General features: G+C 35.9%; 1 protein-coding gene across 2 annotated transcripts in view; it reads left to right on the plus strand.

Annotated features, from left to right (window-relative positions):
- LOC121410494 (SLIT-ROBO Rho GTPase-activating protein 1-like) overlaps positions 1-22658 on the plus strand; it is an 83494-nt gene that overhangs the window by 9853 nt on the left and 50983 nt on the right. For both annotated transcript variants that reach the window (XM_041602628.1, XM_041602627.1), the window contains exon 2: positions 18974-19157. In XM_041602628.1, coding sequence (XP_041458562.1) covers positions 18974-19157 — 184 coding nt within the window. The remainder of the gene's footprint in view (positions 1-18973; positions 19158-22658) is intronic.

Below are 22658 nucleotides of genomic sequence, written 5' to 3' on the forward strand. Positions count from 1 at the left end.
CTCTGTTGTTTTTTGACAGATTTCCATCAAAACTGCACCAATATTTTTCTCTTAGATATTTTCTTCTTTTAGCATCAGGGTGAACTTTCTCTTTTACTGTTAAAATGAGTCTAGTCTGAATTTGATTTCTTCATATAAAGTAAAGTCAGACAAACCAAACACTGAAGATGTCATCAAACTCTAAAAAGGATTAACAAAGTAACTCATGAAATTTTAAAGCTTGGCATTATTTTGGTAAAAACATCAAGTCCTCATGAATATGCATTGAGCAAGCTGATCATGTCATATCCCCACCTATTCTTTTGTATTTTACTCTCCTGTATGACAGTAAAATTATATTAATTCAAATTTCATCCTCTAAGAATTGAAAAAAATTGGAATGACAACTGACTTAATTCATACATGTAAGGTGCTCATTGCTGCAATTTATTTTGTTTTGAGGGAGACATACACACTACATTTGCATATCAAATAATTGTATTTCCAATTAATAACATAAGAAAAAGGAAAGTGGGGACATGACATCATCTGCACACCTACCGTAAGTAACGGTGTATTAACCGCACCTTTTTCTCGGCGGGATAGAAGCAAAAGTCGGGGGTGCGGTTTATACACGGTGACGGGTCCGAGCCAGCCCGCCGTAACCCCTCCCGTACATGTACGATGTCTGCCAGTTCACAACACGTCGAGTGGCCGGGCGTAGCCGCCCAGGCAATGTCGTTTAGAGGGGTATGAGCCGCGGGTAATGGGAAGCGAACGATCTTAATTAAATGATGTCCATAACAAACGCACCCACCTTCATGACACTAATTTTGACTTTATTCTCGATTCAAAGTAGTGAAGTTCCCTGGCTAATTTAAAAGGGACGCCAAGCATACTCGGTAATATTTTTGTCACCGATGAGCGAGAGTTGAGTGAGCTTGCTTAGATTGCGTTGGAATGTGGTTATAATGCGACTTAAGCTGGCGCTATTCAAAGTCCCGTTTCGCGCCAGCTTTTTTTTGCCTTCCTGTTTGCTTTTCATAAGATACCATGTAAACCATGCACGAGAGAGACGGCACGAAGCCGAAAAAACAACTGGAAAAAATGTCAATTTCTTTGTTTCTTGAATCTTCCTGTAATCCCGTATCCAAAATTCATGCTAAGACATCAAATTTTCGAAAGTGATTGTGAGGTTGTGATGCAAGAAATGTGAATGTTTCTTCCTCCTACGCTGGGAAAGACACAGATCATAATTTGATGTACTGGCATGACTGGTAGTATCGTAGTTTGCAATGTAATGGCAGTGCGATGTGTGTGCGTGTACACTGTGACTGTGAGGTGAGTGTGTAAGTTGCCAATATTGGCGGGACCGTTCTTTCTTTCTAACATTTGTAGATGAATTGATCAAGAACAGCAGATTTCCGCATACCGGTGATCTCTTTGGATACTTTGAAATATTAAAAACTTCGATTTTGTTTCTTCGTACCTCAAATATGCATGTAAATGTAAGATTTTTTTTTTTTTTTTTTAGTCCAAAGTTGGGGGTGCGGTTAATACACGGGTGCGGTTAATACACCGTTACTTACGGTAATTAATGTTCTTGACAGTGTGCATATTCTTTCACAAAAGATTTGATGTTGAATTTAAGAATCCAATAACTTTGTTATAATCAGATTTTGATGAAATTTTCAGTGTTTGCTCAGTAAATTTTACTCTTTTCATTTATATATAATTATTTTCAACCTGGGTACCTCTTGAATTATAAGTGTGAATAATGTATGTCAAAAGGTATCTTCTTTTATTTATAATGTCTGTGTCTTACAGTATAAAACTGTCATAAGTTCAAGGCTCTTTGAAAATATGTTGTTGACTTTAAGGAAAATGTAAGCAAACTTTTATACCCACCACTCCCTTGCTGTTTCCCGTGATAATATATTTATTTACTACTAAGCAATTTTCAGTGACTTTCAATACTTTTATCAGAAACATTAAGTCATTACCAGAACTTTAAATAAAATGGTACATACATGTACATGAGAGGCCATTATAAAGGCGATTGGTTGGGTGCTCTATCATCCATATAGCTTGGTCTTTGTTACTCTGGGTGTGGTGTTGTTTGAGAAATGTAACCCCATTCTGTAACTCACACAGCTCTCCACTCCCATTCACAAGTTTATTGGGGAAGCACTGAACTAAAACACTTGCCATTCTAATATAGTTCTGTACAGAAATATTTAGAATCAGGAAGTATGGAAAAAATGATTTAAAAGGTTCAACGCATATGCCCATAGGCCTGCTCGTTTTGGATACTGTAGAATTTACTTCCACCTCTATGTGAATTGTACAACAGTAATGCCTGCAGTGAATATACATTGTAGATATACATGAAGGTATACCCACTACTTAAAAACATTTAATGTAGCCTATATTTATGTGCATTTATAATATACTGTATACTTCATGTACATGCAGGGAATTCCCTTCTTTGTGCACATGTACCAGCATATATTAAAAACATTGATTTTTTTAAAGAAAGTTGTTCCATCTGTCTACTCATGGTACAACATCGGTTTACCTTTTAAATGTAGACAACTACAAGTCAATATGTTTTAATTTTATTTGATTTATTTCCAGTTTGAAAACCCAGACTTCAGTGACCACCTTCAAGGGCAACCTGAAGACATACATGTATATAAAAAGTGTTTTTTGATAGACATTGACTTATTGTTCAGACATGTATTACATGTATATGTAAATAGTTTTTTGTTGTTCTGCTCTGAAGCGCCTTGAGCATCTACAAATTATTATTATTATTAGTTCAAAATAAGCTAAGCCTGAGTCATATCGATTATTTTGAAAACCAGTGTTCGACGGCTTTAATTCGATCGAACATCGATGCATCGAATTTTATAGGCAGGCAAAATTGAGTCAATTTTTTCGCTCCGGCCGTCGCGTTGATGCGCTATGCACGCAGTGAATGCATGCACTGACGGTATGCACTGGCACTGGCCGGGTGAGCGTTGCACAAGCAGATGACAGAGCAAAGTTCGTTTGTATTTTCCATGATCACAAAACACAAAAAAAGGCCATGGACCAATGCAGAATTCTTCCCAAAATATCTTCAACAATGATATATGCAGATGACAACATATAAGTTTAAAATGAAACAATATTAAGTACATGAATCACGCAGAGTCGATCCTAATGATTTTCGGTCAACTAGCATTCGCAGTCCAGACTCGCACACACTAGCCCCGTCCGCAGCCTGGTACACTCACTCTCCCGAAACGACAGGCGTGCCTCTCAGCACCAGCAAACAAGTGCAACCAGCTGAGAGCGCTGTAACTTGCCTGAGATTGTTTAGTTGGGTCCAAAATGAGCTCCAAATAAATTGATGGGAATAAATATGTAATTTTATCTGGATGGTCATTTGAATTGCTATTAAATGCTGATATACATGTAATGATTGTGAGGAAAGATTGTGGAATATGAGTTATGACGATGTTGGAGAATTAATCCTGATATTGATAGTGACGATCCATTTTTTTTTTACACAAGACCATGCGATCAAAATAAATACGAATGTCTTGGATCGAGCTCTAAATTCATATAAATTAATATTAGATGTTAAATAATTACGATTCAATAGGATTTTATGGTCATACTAAGAATATTGATGATGTCAGCAAAGTATGTTATGTTCATATGGAAGAATTAATACTAGTATTTTATTTTTATTCCATCTCTGGACATCTCTGAGCTCCGAGAAGAAAAGAAGCACAATGCGCGTGTGTGTTCGATGACGTATGACATATTTTCCATTCATGAAATCAGAGCCCAAAGTTGGGCACAAACTAGCTTCAAATTGATGGGAAAAAAATATCAGACGCAAGTTTCTCTGTTTTGTCGTATAAAATGTTATTATATGGTGATATTACGATCTTGAAAAGAGTTCCTGCATGTAGACAATGTTCGAGAATCAATCCTGACATGATAACAATTTTTTTTTGACAAGTGCATTCCCGGTGCACTCACTCAAGTCGATCGTCATGTGATGTCCGCTATTGAAAATTGAAACGAAATACAAATGTTTCACAGCAAGCTCTAAATTCATATTAATGATTATCGAATATCGTATGCAAATTACTGTTAAATATTAGGATTAAATAATGTTCTATTGGTCATGATATTAATATTGTTCATGAAAGCAAGATTTATTTTACGCTAATCGCGTCAATTTCCGGCCATTTTCTGGTTTGATTAAGGAATAGTACTGTGCATGCACGATCGATGGCGATGACTTCCATTCACGGCACGAGCAGACGAGTTAGACTCGAACTATGATCGAAATAAACTTCAAATTAATGGTGAATAGGCATCATATTTCACAATCGGTTTCATTTTGGGGGCAATATAAATCAAGTACATGTAAGTACATGTAGTAGTCAAGTTGGACATTACTGATATTTTGATGATTGTGTAAACCAAACGAATCGGCCGGCCGACGTATTTTTTTTTTTTTGATGCACCGATTTTGCAAAATCTGCACCAGCGTTCGATGACATTGATCGAACACCGATTTTAAAATCCATTCGACTCAGGCTTAGTTAAAAAAACATTTCATACACTGGCCTACATGTACATATGACAAAAAAACACAGTAATAGAAAATATCTTTGGTGGGAGAATCAAAAGAAGCTCATAAATGGCTCGTAGGAAATGATCCTCACAAACATAAAAATTAAACATGAATTTTCTACTAAAGATACATTAAAATGGAAATATAATGTACAAAATATACAAGATGTATAAGGAAGAGAATGTAGAAAAACTGGAAAATCAATTTTATGGTCCATTTACATTTGATTTAAAAAATTCCTACGTCTTTTGAATGTAGGTACAGTATTGTCTTACTGTTCTTAAGCAAGATGGGGATTTTATTCCATAGAACTGAACCTTGGTAAAAAAAAATTGGAAGATTATTGAGATATGATTTAAATGAGTGTAAACATTGTGGGCATTTCTAGTCAATATTTTAAGTATGAACGCAGTACATGTAATTAATGATAAATATTGATTCATTAAGCGCATAATAGAAAGCCCTATCTGTGAGCTTTACAATGTAAGACATTAATATTAACATAGTATAAAACAAAGAATGCAAACTAGCTACTGATACAGCATGAAAATAAAACCAAGCATAATTAAATCAAAGTTAACATAAGAAATTTGTCAAATAGCATGTAAATATGAATTATTGTAAAAATTGGAATAAACTAGCAATAAATGGAATTATTTTAAAGTTGTTGTATCAGTGATATAAAAGTTACTAAGATTTGGGTAAAATGTAATGGTGAAATATAAAGTACTAAAAATGTTTAAAGCATATTGTTTGTAAATTGAACATATAAAACATAGCAGTTCTAAAAGAAAATATTGATTAAATATGAGAAATTACGAATACTGTACTCTGATGACACTGCATTTTGAAATTCAATTTTAGCAAAAAGAATTGTATTAACTAAGAATACATAGCCCCTGCCTACATGTACATGTATCCAAAATACAGACGAGTAACTTGTGAGATAATCTTGAAAAAAATTAAAGCTACAGACGGTTGCATTTCAGATTATGAATTGCAGTACCTCATTTGATTTTATCTAAGTGTTTGATAAAAGTCAACTGAACTCTCCGTCAATAGTCCCGTGGGTGACATGACATTTACTTTGGCGGCAATTGCTCCTGGCTTTATTTCGTCTAAGATATAGGCTTAGGGTTGCAATAGGGTTTTATGTGGGGTTTAGTTTAGGGTTAGGTTTAGGATAGTGTATAGTGTTAAATCCAGGGTTGAAGTTGTTCATTCCCTTAATGTGTGGAATTTGCAGTGAAGTATTGTCATGGAACCGTCCATGTGCCCTTGGATAATCTTTATGGGAATGAATTGGGAATTTTCATTAAAGAAATACATTTATGATGGTCATTCCATCTTAATTGAAAAAAAGGAATGTATAGGGAAAGCGGTTTTGGATATGTAGGTCCTAATATACATGTAGGTCCTACATGTACATGTTTATAACAAGGTAGACCTAATGTTATACCCTGCATAAATTAAATACCCTGGTATGTATTACAGCATGTTGCAATATTATCACTTCTGACTATCCAATCTCTGCTTCATAATGTAACTGTCGCAATCACTGATTAGCCTGTGGATAGCATTGGAGGTGCCATGCAATTAAGATTTAATCGTGTGTCAAAGACACTCAGTGGGGGTGGAGTGTTTCTCAAGCTGAATCAAAATACAGACAGGTGGCTGGAACATGTTAGTACCCTTGTGGGTTGACTTAGCCTTTAAAGGTCATGTCCAGCTCAGAAAAATGTTGATTTGAATCAATAGAATCAAAATCGGATGTAAAATAAGAAAGTTATGACATTTCAAACTAGTTTCGCTTATTTTTAACAAAATAGTTATATGAACGAGCCAGTTACCTCCAAATGAGAGAGTCACTGATGTCACTTACTCACTCACTATATCTTTTGTTTTTTATTGTTTGAATTATACAATATTTCAATTTTTATGAATTTGATGATTAGGACCTTCCTGCCTGAACCACAAAATGTTAAAATAATGGAATTCCACGTGTTCAGGGAGGAATGAAACTTCATTTCACATGACAATGACGAGAAAATCAAAATATTTCATACTTCATATAATAAAATACAAAAGAAATAGTGAGTGAGTGATGTCATCAGTTCCCTCATTTGCATACTGTCCGAGATGTGCATATAACTGTTTTGTGAAATGAAGCGAAAATTTAAAATGTCATAACTTTCTTATTTTACATCCGATTTTGATGAATTTTTCAGTGTTATGCTTGTTGAATTTTTCTCTTTTTATTCAAATCAATTTTTTGTTGGGTTGGACTTGTCCTTTAAACAAGGCCCTGTGTCTATTGTGATATTTATATCACATACCTTTCAACTAGAAAAAAGACTATTTGCAATAAGCCGACTGATTGCGAGGATTTCGAGCTGAGTCACAGGGTCTTTAGGAATCTGATTTGGATTTCGTATGGAAACCATTGTTTCTGAATCGGAATCGTTACCTGAGAGGTAGTGGCCAATCAGCAGGCGTATTGCTCGCATCAATGAACCCCGTATGACCCAGTGCCACAGAAGCGAATGAACCCGGTCCTATGTCATCATAAGACACAGACGCTGCGGATTTGTGCATCGGCCGCATCATTCTCTTTTTTCAAGGTATGCTGGATGTATACCTCAACCATTTTAGCAAGTAAATTATCCAACAGTTTTGGCCATTGATCGACTTCATTTCCGTAAAAACACCGCCTATAATTTGCACTGACACTGCAGTGAATACAATGAATACATTGAATGTTTTCATAGTTAGTTCTGGCAATTAGAGGATACTGCCCTCCTTCATTTATAGATGACTTGTTTCCTACATTGCTGGAGTAAAGTCGACAATGTTTAGCCTATACATTATTTTGAAAAATACAAAAATTTGACTGATTATATTTGCATCATAGAAAATGATAGACTAATTGTTTCTATTGATTGGTCAATTCATTTTGAGTGATTGTTTTATATATTTCATAAGGGCATTATTTCTTTATGATATACATGTATGTACGAACTAGAGATTGAAATAATGATCTAATGCATAGCAATGGATGATGCTGATTGATAGCAGTGTCTGGAATGGAAATAGATGTAATGGGTCCATGATTATAGTGTTCTCTGTTTGCTGTTATTGTATACTGGAAAAAGTCTTTTTTTTGGTGTTATAGACATTGATTTCTGTGGAGGTTACTGAACTGGCATTGACTTTGAGACTGTTATGAATGGCAGCTACCAGGTTTGATGGTGTTAGTAATGAGTATTATGAAAATCAATTACCTAGGTTACTAAACTAAACTAAACTAGGCATCTTGTCAATATCAAATGATTTTGAAGTTGAATATTACCCTTTTTACACAGGATTTTCTTAGCCCCAGACTATCGCTAACCCGGTATTATCCGTAAACCCAGTTTTTTTTTCCTTTTCACACATGCCAAATTGTTATTGCTAACCCCGATTAAGTAATGCTTGCTTTTCACACACGAAACTTGCTAACCCCGGACTAGTGGTAGCTCATGAATATTCACAAGCGCACTGAGGGGTCATTCAGGTCATATCCAAAATCGCGCACGCTTTAAATACATTTGTCGATCATTCGTAGTATAAGTACTTCACTCGGAATTGTTTACCGGCTATACAATAGACCTAATTACGTTATTTGCTTGATTCAGTTGATGAAAAACACGAGTGCCATTTTGCTCATTTTGCAAGTCTATTTCTTAATGAAGAAAAATAGGGAGAAACGGAGAGCAAACTGTACAAGAAGGAAGATGTTCCGTCGGAGGAGGAGATCCAACATTGAAGACGGCGAAAGAATGGATATAGACCTGTGGAATGCGATGTTGTCAACTTATTCGGCCGACCCAGTTTTAAATACAGTCCGACCTCTCTTATCCGGACACGTTGGGACCAGCACCAATCCGGATAAGGGATTTATCCGAATCTGGGAGACCCAATATTAAATACACACAGCTGCGCTGCCGACTGCCTCCCCAGGCCACCGGCGGTATCTACACTATTGTAGTGGGCGTACGGTAAAGACAATATTCACTGCAGAGTCATTGCAAATTATAGGCATTGTTTTTATGGAAATTAAATCGATCGATGGCCAAAACTCTTGGATAATTTACCTGCTAAAATGACTGAGGTATACATCGAGCATACCTCGAAAGAAAGAGAATTACTCGAAACCAAGTTTTAAAATTAGATCATCGCGGCGGGTATCGCAGCTTCGCAATGTCAGCCATTGTTACACTGACTGTAGGCTCAAACATGATAGATGGTGCTGTCTGTATTGAGGCCTAAAGTTAGCTAGCAAGACATGTGTTGTTTTTCCCGCGAAGCAAAAAGAGAAATGTGATGAAATGTTTGTGCTGCACCCTGATTTACTGGAAATTATCATTCCTAAAGTTCTTTTGGTGATTTGGGTGAGATATTTTCATGAAAAATATGTTTGGTGTAGGGTGACTATGTTGGGAAATATATTTATTCAAAGTGAGTTTACGTATAGGATTGAGTTTAGATTGAAATCTCATTTCCTCACGTACCGATACTAGATTAAATTTTTAAAAAAAATCTCAGCAAGTGTGCGTCCGGATAATAGAGAGGTCCGGATAAGGGGAGGCCGGATGAGAGAGGTCGGACTGTACTAGGATTTGGAGTTTGCCAAAAAGTGATCTAGTTTAATAACACGATGGATGTCGATGAGGAAAGTATTAAAACACAAATTCCAACTCGCTGACATATGGCGCACCCTTTTTCTCATCGCCGTGTTCGCTGTTCATGAATATTCATTATGCTTACCTCTGATTGGACATTAGGGCCGGCTCTGTTGCGGGGCATGAATGGGAGCGTTTAGCCCACTTTCATTTTACACTAGCGATCTTAACCCCGTACTATCGCTCTTAGCACCGTAATTTGCTAGGATAACCCTGCTTTTTTACGTTGCCCATACTAAAGGTGGGGTTAGCCCACTTTGCAAAAATGCTGTGTAAAAAGAAAGTGGGCTAAGCTTAACCCAGTACTATAGGTGGGGCTAAATGGCAATTTAGCCACACCTATAGTACTGGGTTAAGGAAATTTTAGGGTATGTAAAAAGGGTATATGAAGTACAAATGGTGATGCATACTTAGCCAAGAAAAAAAAAGTAGTGTGTTTATACTAGAGTTGATAAATGAAGGTCATTACCATAAGTCTACATGTATGTAGCCTCAGAAGGGTCATAAATACTTGTATACCTGTCATTATCCCAAATGCTGATCTATCAAGGTCATGAACACTTGGCATGTTGTCACTATTTTGTTCAGGCCATTGTAGAATTCAAGGGGGTGAGACACATAAAATTCAGAGGGGTGGATGTCTGGCTGTCTGTCATTCAGAAATTTCTCTAGCATGGCTTATCATCACACTAATCATAGACAACAATTAGAGTGGAGATAGCTGCTGTGAAATATGCATTGCATCTTTGGTTATAATGATAATATAGGTATATTTACCCAGGGAAGCCACTTCAGTTCTGAAAACTTCTCCCAGTGGGCCCTGCTATTATTACCCCGGCTGTCTGGGCTGCCTAGGTGCTCAAGTATTCAAGGAATTTCACCTCACCTGGGTTGAGTGCAGCGCAACGTGGACAAATTTCTTGCTGAACGAAATTACGCCATGACTGAGATTCGAACCCACTACCCTCTGTTTCAAAGTCAGAAGACTAATCCACTGGGCCACAAAGCTCCATCAGTTACTAGTAGGATTCAAAGGTATCCTTCGCAGCAGCTTCTTTGTATTCCCTATTGTTTTACATTGTACATGTATGATGAATGTTAGAATTAACAAGAATACGCTTGCGAGATTCCTGCATGAAAGATATTGGATCTGACTTAAAGTTTTGGAATAGTGCCACAAGAAAATAAAGTTTATACATTTACTGATTTCACACCAAGGTACGGTCTCTGCGACCATACCCAGTGACCATGGGTCATCGATATCTCCTCGTACGAATTCCTGATGTACGACTTTGATGTATGGTGATCCCCTTTGCATACATACCAAATACGTCACAATCTGATTCAACCCAGCCAAATTATTACCACAACGAAAGTTGAAGATTATTTTAGGTTTGTCTGCCTTTCTTGCTTAAGTTAAACCTTTTCCTGTGTGCTCCTGTATGAGTGTGAGGGGAAAAAGCATACTTCGAACTTGATTTTGATGCTAAGATTGTTTGGTTTTGTTCACCTGCAGTAGCAGACGATGTGCACCGACGATGAATTTTACCCATTTTACAAACAATTAAAAACATATGGCTAGCTTGCTCGCCTTGCTGATTGTTTGCAATCGCATGCGAGCTGGGCGGATGATCTTTTATATCTGATTTTAATTTACTTCAATTTCTTTGCTTCAAAAAGGTTTTATCGTAATTCAAAAAATAGTACCACGTGTTACTATATTTTTATGTAGAATAATAATTCCCCGAGTTTTGTGATTTTGTCAACAAATAAGATAGAAATGTTATCTAACAGAACGATTGACAATCCCTCCCAGCCACGTGAAATTCATCATCGGTGCATATCGTCTGCTGCTATTCCTTGAGTTGATTTAAATGTACCTTCAGTCTAGGTTCGGATATATTCACTTGTTTGTAAGCACAGCTATATCATTATTTTCCTTCTCATTATGTTGTTGATAGAGGAAAGAGACTCTGTCTGGATGTGGTTGTGATGGAATTCATTTTCATGGATTTGACCCGTGGTGCAGCTAGCAGCTGCTTGCGTTGGTACAAATTGGCATGCATGCAAGTTGAATTGTCTTTCTCATCATCACCGGCGTAATTCCCCTAATTTACCTCCATCCACGTCACTTTGTTGTTCACTTCATCATCATTCTCTTCATCTTCAAAATCATCAATTTGAAAATCCAAATCTAGATAAACTTCTGGGTTTTCTTTCATTTCATGATCGAAGTATTCAGTGACAGTGTGGAGAAAACCTACCCTCGCAGCAGGTTTTGCATGCAAGTGGAGCTTGACGTGGGAAAGCCAATAAAGTCTCTCGTACACTCATACACGTCATCAAATTTGAATCAATTAAGAGACCGATGCGAGGCATATTTCAGAGAGGCATTTTACCGCTTTTTAATAAGCGATTTCCACCTTATGTATTATTTTCGTTATTTTTGAATGACCGAATGGTAATCCTCACATCATTACCTTTCCACTGATGTATGATAAAGCCATATTCATAATCAATATATTTCTCCTTTAAGGAAAAGCAAGTCGATGAAATTAAAGCTGCACTGAAAGGATGAGATGTTTTTGTAAATGTACCCACAGGATATGGAAAAAAATGTAATATTTCATGCTATTCCACCCCGGGATTCCACTATGCGTCGTCGATAATTGATCTCCGCTGTGCAGTGAGGGAATGCTGGAGTGGAGTTGCTTCCTCTTGACTCGAGTCTGACCAGCGGCTGACCAGTATCGGGGCGGTGATGGGTCTGTTACGGCCAGAACTAGTAGTAGTACCACTACTTGAAGCATTTTGCTGGTTATATTCCCTTTAGTGTCCCGCAATTAAATGAATCCCCTGCAAAATAGTGGACTACTATATTATTCAGAACCCCGGACGAAACAGCTTTGACATTTCATTGGTTTACTAGGTGACCGGTAATATCATGACTCATGTATATTCATCAGGAAGACGTTCCTCATGAATATATAATTCAGCTCAGATGTCAAGAGGCCCTGGCTAGCGCCAGGCCTAATTCGCGAAGTGAATTAGTAAATCCCTCGCTTCGCTCGGGAAGCAGCCGCCAGGGCCTCTACAAGGTGCTACGTTAGTAGTAACTCCATGATCTGATAATTTACAAATGGCCTGTGGAATGGGCCATGATGGACCCTGCTGTGAGGGGATTAGCGGTGCCATGCATGGGGCAAAGCGTTCAAGAGAGCCAGATCTCCAAACATTTGTAGCTCCATGGTGACCGATCGTTTCGGTAAAAACACCATTGGTCACTGAGTTCAACATAAGAAGTACTTCAGGGACCGATGCAAGCTTGATGTGAAAGCACATTGTATTCAGCGACCAATCAAAATGCAATGCAATGACCCCCCATACATGCCAATGTGCTATTTCTACTTCCGCTTCCGGCTAGGTCAGCTCTAAAGCGACCGATCTCTCTGGACCTGACCAAATGTTGACAGCCATGTGAAAGCATGTCTGATCGGTCACTGGGAATGCTTTCTGCATAGCAAATTGAAGGAATTAATCTCTTGTCAGTAATCTACATACTCTACACTATTGTATGAATACCTTACTCAGGCTCTACTTTACTCCCATGTGACCATTTTGTGAATTATGGAAAATTGCCAAATATTATGAAACATAGTATGATGAACGGAACTTTTGTTGTATGCCAAAGCTGAGGTTAGAATATCAAGGAAACCTACTGTGTAAACTTGGACCCTGTTCTCATTCACAAGGCATGCTTATTAATGTTGTGCAATATGTACCACACAACAGTACTGCCACCCTCATGATTGTAGATATTTTCCATGGCCATGTATGGAACTTCGCGTTGGAATATATTTCATTTTCAATGATCAGTGCAGACATGCGGTAAAAATTTCAGCAGAGATTTTCAAAGGGGAAGTGCATCAAATTAAAAGAAAGAAAAAAGAAAAGAGAAGAAGAACCACCAAAAAAATGAGAGAAAGAGGGACTATATAAAAATCAGCTAAAGCTGATTAAAACCTAGTTGATCTTACATATATGTATGCTACATGATCAATCAACCATTAAATATTGTATTCTGCTGTATACGTAAGCTTTTTTTCTTTTCCTTTTCTTTTTCGCTGTGTTAGTCACTTTTAAACAGTTTTATTTTTCTTTGGAGTGAGGAAATCTTGTATTTTTCTATGCAGGACAAATACGGAAATAATATACTTCTATGATCATGATTATGATAAGGATTATGATTAAGATTGAAATTAAGATAAAGATAATATAATTGTAATTGTGTACTTTTAAAGTAAAGATTTAAAAAGGTGTATCAATGTTTTCTGAACTTCTGATGCTGTGTGCACTACTCGATTGACAGTGTCAAGGGAATCAAGTATACATGTAGGCATCACATTTATAAATTTGGTTTAGCAAAACAGTACTGAGGTTCAATTGTGTTAATCAGTTGAGGAGTATAGTTTGCAAGTCCAAATACACTCTGGTTTTGAAAAAAATGTTTGGGTTGCTTTACATGTAAGTTACAACCTACATACAGTGTGAATAAAAAAAAAGATACTATGGGGTTAAGGATAGTCCGGGGTTAAGGAAATGCAATGTGAAAAGCATATTAAGAATCTATTGAAAAGTCATATATGCTTTTCACACTGCACTTTTTGTCTTAAATTGGTGGGGCTAAGGGGGGGTATAGCCCCACCAATTTCCCGGGGTTAAGCTTAGCCGACTTTGTTTTGTTTTGTGGGCTAAGCTTAACCCCGGGAAATTGGTGGGGCTAAGACCCCCCTTAGCCCCACCAATTTAGGACAAAAAGTGCAGTGTGAAAAGCATACAAATGTACAAACAACCAATGGTTCTTGATGGGAAAAAGAGAAAATGAATAATTTTTGTTTGATAACTTTCATATTTTGTGTTCATTTTTTTGTTAATAGCCTTGAACCTTCGCTACCTTGTTCTGTAGTATTGCACCTATTCAAACAAGTGGAGTCCCCTTCGACATGTGATCTTTGTTTCATTATCATACAAATTGTGTACATTTCTCATGTTTTATTAATTCATGTCCTCATTGTTTGATACTTTGGTCTAGATCATCTCTTATGGTACCATACTATACAATTCAAAAAATCAAAATGGGTTATTCTGTATACATTTTAGATACATATTTCCATAGTACTAGTATTCAGTGTGTTTAGAGATTGTACAGTTGGGAATAGCATATTACTCAGAGATGTGGTCAAACTTTTGAAAGATGGACACCTACATTTGCAATGCAGGAATGACAAAATTTCTTAATTTTCTGTCCACTATATTTCTTCAAATTAAATGATTGTGTAAATTGAACATGTGTATGTTCAACATGAAAAGCCCGCACTGTATTTCTCATAAAGATGTTCTTTTAAAGTAAAATGAAAATATCCTTTGATAAAACATGAAACAGTTAATTTATTTGTCATGAAGCTACATCTTCGATTTAGGGCGTGTTTATGCTTTCAGTTTTTAGCCAGAATCAGCATTTTCATGAGTGATAAGCTCAAAACGTGGTTGTGTCCATGCTTATTTTCATTTAAACCGCAATTAATGCCGATGGCAAGCTTACTAAAGGTGCGTTTCAAAACATTGATTCTCCAGAATCAGGATTTCTGGAAAAAACCAATGATCATTAATTCATTAATTACCTTATTTGGTATATTATATACTTCCTGTGCAATGAAAATCTACACATAAATACATTTGCATGGTTCTAACAGGGAGTTACTGCCCAATCCCTGGTTCTAATAATGGCTAACAATTTGCATTGTGAGTATTATTGCTGTAATACTCCTCTAATTTGTCATCACAATTAAGGGATCAAACTAACTGAACTTTAGTTATGATGAGGGACATCGCTGAGCCAGCAGCACAAACAAAAATTGTAACTGATGTCTTATTATTTTCAAAAGCATGCTTCAATATATACTTTATTTTGTTTTAGTTTTACCATTATTCTCACCACGGTGGAAATTCTATGGCTGTGCCAAGTAGCTCCATTGCAAGTACTTAAAGATCAGAAGTTGTTTGAAGATTCACTAATTATTGACCATAACAATATTTGGGGGATTTTTTTTTTGAAAAATGCACAACCAATTTGACCACACTTTCCTGCCCAGCACAAAAATTATGATGCAAAGCTACTAGCTGCAGATAGTGATTTCACCAGTGAAAAAGATTAAGCCTATAAACAGAACCATGTTTGAATTCGGCGTTATGAAACAGCGTTTGAAAATGCTTCTTCTGTCTTTGCAATGAAAGCATGAACACGCTCTAAGTTACACATTTCGGCCTTCATATAGTTACTACATGTATTTGTTGGCCTACATAATTGTAATGGGATCATATTTTGAGCATAGAATGTACCATATATTGACCTTTATTCCTTATTTTTTTACTCTCACATTCTTTCTCTATTTTCAAAATTTGCTTGTAATGACAGACGAGTGTGTACATTGAGAATTATGCATGAACTTTGTTGAGGTCAACCTATATCTCTCTAAAATCTTTGTTGTGTCATCATGCTCTTGAATGATCACCCACTATAGCAGTCCACACTTCCTTTAAGTGTCTTCTATTAGGATGAGTGTTTGTAGGCTTGCTCCTGAACTTGGTTTTAAGGTCACTCCTTTGTTGCACCAGACTCTCTCTCCTCTTTGTGCCATTGTATCTTGGAACTGATACACCTAAAACATAGACAGGTGGTCTCCAATTAAACTTTGCTTGCACTGTGTCCAAGTTTCACTGTCATAAGGAAACTGAACTGTTCGAGGTGTCAGTGTGATCATAACAATATTGTTGTCACATATATCTCTGTTTAATGTCATAGAAACGTTCAGACACTGAAGTAAACTTGATCCAACCCTCTGGGACATGTTTTGTAATGTACACTTCATAGATTCATGGAAACCATCCACATTGAAGTGCTTTACAAGGTGGGTGGGTATGGGTTTCTTCCAAGCCTTCCTGTCATTCACCACTAATAGTTGAAACACTTGAATTTCATGTTCATATAGTTTGTACTGCCAATTTGATCTTGTTAGAAAATTTTCAAGAGTAATAGCCTAGGCCTATTTTGCTCTTGTGATCTTAAGACTTTGTTCAACGGTTGGAGAGGATTGTGACTATAAACGTACATCACAGTACATAATCTTCTGTGTACCGCTCTTCCAATTTGACTGATTATCATTTGTTATTTTGGGCTAAAGAGCAAAAGAAATTAAAAGGGAAAGCAATTGGGAGTTACTGTAGAATGCGCGATTCTGTAAGCTCCATTCAATCGAACACAAACCTTGTACACTATGCCTGTTCGTCGGAGTAGTTCAGCAATCTCTGAATGTGTCTGAAAACATCTGAAAGTGACCAAAGTCAGAGGCTACATCTTTAAGTTTCCTTCTTTCGTTAGCACAGCTTTAGTGCACAGTTTGACCCATCACAAGAAAATTCAGTTCTGGCACCTGCTTGTGTAGGCTTCCACTCTGAGAGAATAAATTTAAAGATGTTTCAAAACTCAATCGTGTTCAGTGCTGTACTTGAAATGCTGAAGTTCATAAAAGCTGATCGCGTTTACAAAAGCATCTTTTTCAACGTTTAAATTTTCCTCCGAACGGTGATTTGAAAGACATTTCCGACTGGGAATGGAGGACATTGAAAACACCCTTTGTTTCTCATTATATCTGTGTTTTGTAATCATGTTTTCAATCATGATATGACTCCAATAGTTCAAAATAATAAATGGACCTCTATTTGAATATACATGTAACAATGTGAAAACACTTAATCATGCATTAAAGTAGCATTAAACTTGAAGAAGGTTTATAAAAAAGTGTTTGGTATGTTGTAAAGTAGCATTAAACTTGAAGGTTTTAAAGAAGGTGTTTGGTATGTTTGTAAAGTAGCATTAAACTTGAAGAAGGTTTAAAAGAAGGTGTTTGGTATGTTTGTAAAGTAGCATTAAACTTGAAGAAGGTTTAAAAGAAGGTGTTTGGTATGTTTGTAAAGTAGCATTAAACTTGAAGAAGGTTTAAAAGAAGGTGTTTGGTATGTTTGTAAAGTAGCATTAAACTTGAAGAAGGTTTATAAGAAGGTGTTTGGTATGTTTGTAAAGTAGCATTAAACTTGAAGAAGGTTTAAAAGAAGGTGTTTGGTATGTTTGTAAAGTAGCATTAAACTTGAAGAAGGTTTAAAAGAAGGTGTTTGGTATGTTTGTAAAGTAGCATGAAACTTGAAGAAGGTTTAAAAGAAGGTGTTTGGTATGTTTGTAAAGTAGCATTAAACTTGAAGAAGGTTTAAAAGAAGGTGTTTGGTATGTTTGTAAAGTAGCATTAAACTTGAAGAAGGTTTAAAAGAAGGTGTTTGGTATGTTTGTAAAGTAGCATTAAACTTGAAGAAGGTTTAAAAGAAGGTGTTTGGTATGTTTGTAAAGTAGCATTAAACTTGGAGAAGGTTTATAAGAAGGTGTTTGGTATGTTTGTAAAGTAGCATTAAACTTGAAGAAGGTTTAAAAGAAGGTGTTTGGTATGTTTGTAAAGTAGCATTAAACTTGAAGAAGGTTTAAAAGAAGGTGTTTGGTATGTTTGTAAAGTAGCATTAAACTTGAAGAAGGTTTAAAAGAAGGTGTTTGGTATGTTTGTAAAGTAGCATTAAACTTGAAGAAGGTTTATAAGAAGGGATGTTGTTTGGTTGCAGCTACCATTGGGAGGAAGTAGTTGAGAGTATGAGTAATTAGTGTTAACAGCAGGTATGAGGAGACAGGAAGTAGGATAGCAGTTCCACTGCCAACGATTAGCACTCGACAAATTCAAAAATCTTTTCCCCCTACTCATTTTGGAAATACAGGGATATGAGGTGGAAATTAGAGAATGAGTGCGGCAATATTAGATGTTGTTTTGGTGGTTTTTTAAATCAAGTAATATTGAAGGGATTATTAAGTGAATTTGTTTTTCAACAGGGTAAAAACTTTGACCTACTTTCCAATCTTACATTTTCTATTGAAGGGGATGTTCACCCTGACAATAAGTTTGTTGTAAAAATAGCAGAAAAAAAATAAAACGCCTGTGAACAAGAAGATTTGAGGAAAATCCATTAAAAATTAAGAGAGTTATTAGAATTTTAAAGTTTTTGATTTGTGAAGTCATATACGAGTATCTTCCCCATTATGTTATGCAATATGAAATCCATAAATTTCATTTTTCAAGGGTTTTTTATGAATTATATTTTTTCTTTTTTAGGAGCGGTGTGGAATAATTTGTCTATTGATGGAACAATAAAAACCTTTTTCAGTTTCCTGAGAAAATGACATTTCATTGATTTTTTTTAAATATATTGATGTGTAGCAAAGTTAAATGACATCAGAAATGAAATTATTAAACGTCTAATAACTGATTGATTTTTCTCAAACCTTCACCATTATTTTTAATTATTTTCTGCTATTTTTATCATAAACTTTTGGTCAGGTTGAACTTCCCCTTAAATGTAAAATGTTTGAAATTTCTTCACAAAATAGTATTGAAAAATAATATTTGTATTCAATTTATTTCTTACATGTTATAAATCTGACCATGTTATTTATTTGATATTTTTAATTTCTCATTCACAGAAATAAGACATCATCTAAGTGAGCAGTTGAAATCTTTAGACAATCGGGCTGAGAATCAGAGAGAACTAATCACAGACTACCAGGAGTATTTTAGACAGAGGTCGGAGATTGAAACACAATATGCCAAAGATCTTGAAAAGTTACATGATCGTACTGTACGGAAACAACGGCAAGCACAATCACAGTATGTATTTCTAGTCTACATAACCTCAACCTAAACATCTATTCTGCTCCTTCGACTGGATATGATTTTTACTGTGTCTAGGTTTTCTTCAAGTTTTCTTCACAATACAATGCAATACATGAAACAAGTTGAGTCTGTGCATTAGTTACACAAATTAGACTTAAATATCGATGTGAAAGGATTTAGTAGGTGGTCTAGCGTACCTAAGTTATAGACGGTATATGTTCACATTTGCAGACAAACATACATGAAGCATGCTAAATTGAGATATATCAAAGTTGTTACATTTTTGATAAAATATGTTGCAAATTTAAGTTGACATTGCATAAAGAAGTATTTACATGCCTCCATCCACCATAAGTGGATGCCAGAGGCAAATATTTTGGGGTCATCTGTCTGTATGTTTGTCCGTACTTCTCATTTTCATTCTTGTGATAAGTAAGAACTGTTTGAGAGATATGTTTTGGGGTTTTTCTGGTCAAAGATTGGTGGTCACAGAGGAAATCTCACAAAAGCTTAGAAATAGAAATGTTTACTGTAGTTGATCAAAAATTCATACAAGCAATTTTCCCATTGGAACATCACATCATACAAGGAACCTTTTCTCCAATTGAATAGGTTCTCAAATGGGACACAACTGCATACCTGAATGTCATTCAAGATAGAGTTTTAACATCGTTTCAATAAGCTTTCATGCAGACTAAAATGATTATCAAAGAATTATTCTAATGTATTTATATACAGTGCGAGTCAGAAAAAATGTTACACTTTTTAAAATTAAGTATTTTTCAAAAGAAAATATGGATTCCGAGAGAATTTCTAGCATGTATGGATAGAGTAAATATTCTTTTGTCACTTGTTGTTATGGTTGAGTGCACAACAGCCATTGTTTGTAAAAGTGTCAAAACCCATTTGCGCCAAGTCAGGTGATTACCAGCTGAAACAGAGACAAAAACATTCACTCAAACATCAAGCATAAAGATTATGCGTATGTTTATTTATTAAGAAAAATATCCAAGATAACCGATATATCAATAAATTATCGTCACTGAAAAGTTCTTTTCGTTGTCATTTTGGCCACGACTTGGACAAAGCTTCCCGCCTTCAATTTTTCACATGTTGCTTTGACGATGCGCTGCTGCACGTCATCCAGGGGCCCATCTTACAAAGAGTTGCGATTGATCAGGTCAATCACAACTATGGACGGCCAGCAACTTCAACATCTGAAATGCATGAATGTTCAAATGTCTTCTAGATATGACGTAAATTACATAAATTCATTGTTTTCCTGACAATTTGGTGTGTTCGCCTTTGTTTACAAAGGACATTTTGAAATTTTTATGTTGAAAATATTATGACACCAATGGATTTCCATAGAGTTACGATTGATTGGATCAATCATAACTCTTTGTAAGATGGAGCCTGGATCTGCAGGTCGGACGTGATATAGGTGTTGTACAGCATTGACTTCAGGTACCCCCAGAAGAAAACAGGCAGATTCTTCGCAGGGCCATGGCAGCAATGCTTTATCGAGCTCAGAAGTGCATCAAGAGAAATGGACAACATGTGGCAGATTGAAAGCAGAAAGCTTTGTCCAAGTTGTGGCCAAAATGACAATGAAAAGGAACTTTTCAGTGAAGATAATTTATTGATTGACTGGTTCTCTTGTTTGTTTTTTCTTGATAGATAATAATACGCATTTAACTTTGCACTCATTGTTTGTGTGAATGCTTTTGTCTCTGTTTCAGAGGTAATCACCTGACTTGGTGCAAATTATTGAACATCCTGCCTTTCAGGTCACATGACCAAGGTCAAAGGTCATTTAGGGTCCATGAACTTTGGACATGTTTGTGGTGCTTGTTGATTTATTATTCATTTATTTATTTTTGTTTCATTTACACAGGATGGTCTCTTCAGTACAAAACTGCTTTACAAGAAAGCCCTGTTAAAATACAAACATATTACAATATTATACAATATAAAAAGAGTGAAACATTACATAAAGAGAAAACAACTATAAACCAGAAAACAACAACAAATAACACTAAGTACTTAAAAATAGAGTAATATGTTAAAATCAGTGGAGGATGAAGACAAATCATACCAGCAACTGTCAGTTAACGTCGTTAAACACATGAATATGGCGGTCTTATCCTTGATTTTTTTTTAATTAAAAAAAAATGCTAAATAGGTAAACGTATACATATTTAAAAGGTGCATAAAGATTAATACTGAAAACATAGATTACGATAAAACATGAAAAGAAAGATCCCTCCCTGTTCCCAACCCCACTAAAAGCCCACTATGAATATCGTATATATATATCAGGATTCAGTTAAAATGTATTCAGGTTTTAGTTAAAAATTGAATGAAAATTCTTAACTTAATTGTTTACAATGCTTCTTAAAAGTCATCATAGCTTTGAAAGTTTACGGATCTGGTTAATGAAAATTGGACATAAGAGTAATCAAGTATCACTAAACATCCTTTGTGTGTTTCAGGTCACATGACAAAGGTCAAAAGTCATCTAGGGTCAATGAACTTAGGTTATGTTGGGGAATCAACTCTGAAAGTGTATGGATCTAGTTCATGAAACTTGGACATGATAGTAATCAAGCATCAGCGAACATCCTGCATGATATTCAGGTCACATTACCACGGTCAAAGAACTTTCCGTGTTGGGGGGATTTGTTGAATTGCCATCATCAGGCGCTCCACTTGTTTTGGAATGTCATAACTTTGAAAGTTTAGGAATCTAGTCCATGAAACTTAATGGTAATAATTATCACTAATCTTCTTGCATGAGTTCAGCTCACATGATTAAGGTCTATACATCATTGAAGGTCAATGAACCAGTGTTGAAATAACTTTTTATTTTTAGGGAGCCATTTTGAAAAATAAAGGAGAGCCATTTTTGTCTCACCTGCATAGCAGAGTGAGACTATAGGCGCCGCTTTTCCAACGGCGGCGGCGTCAACATCAAATCTTAACCTGAGGTTAAGTTTTTGAAATGACATCATAACTTAGAAAGTATATGGACCTAGTTCATGAAACTTGGCCATAAGGTTAATCAAGTATTACTGAACATCCTATTAGAGTTTCATGTCACATGACCAAAGTCAAAGGTTATTTAGGGTCAATGATTTTAGACCATGTTGGAGGAATCAACATCAAAATCTTAACCTGAGGTTAAGTTTTTGAAATGTCAGCATAACTTAGAAAATATATGGACCTAGTTCATGAAACTTGGACATAAGTTTAATCAAGTATCACTGAACATCCTGCATGAGTTTCACGTCACATGACCAAGGTCAAAGGTCATTTAGGGTCAATGAACTTTGGCCGAAATGGGGGTATCTGTTGAATTCCCATCATAACTTTGAATATTTATGGATCTGATTCATGAAACTCGGACATAATAGTAATCAAGCATCACTGAACATTTTGTGCAAGTTTCAGGTCTCATGATTAAGGTCAAAGGTCATTTAAGGTCAATGAACT

Source organism: Lytechinus variegatus, chromosome 3 (genome assembly GCF_018143015.1).
Source record: "Lytechinus variegatus isolate NC3 chromosome 3, Lvar_3.0, whole genome shotgun sequence".
NCBI lineage: Eukaryota > Metazoa > Echinodermata > Echinoidea > Temnopleuroida > Toxopneustidae > Lytechinus > Lytechinus variegatus.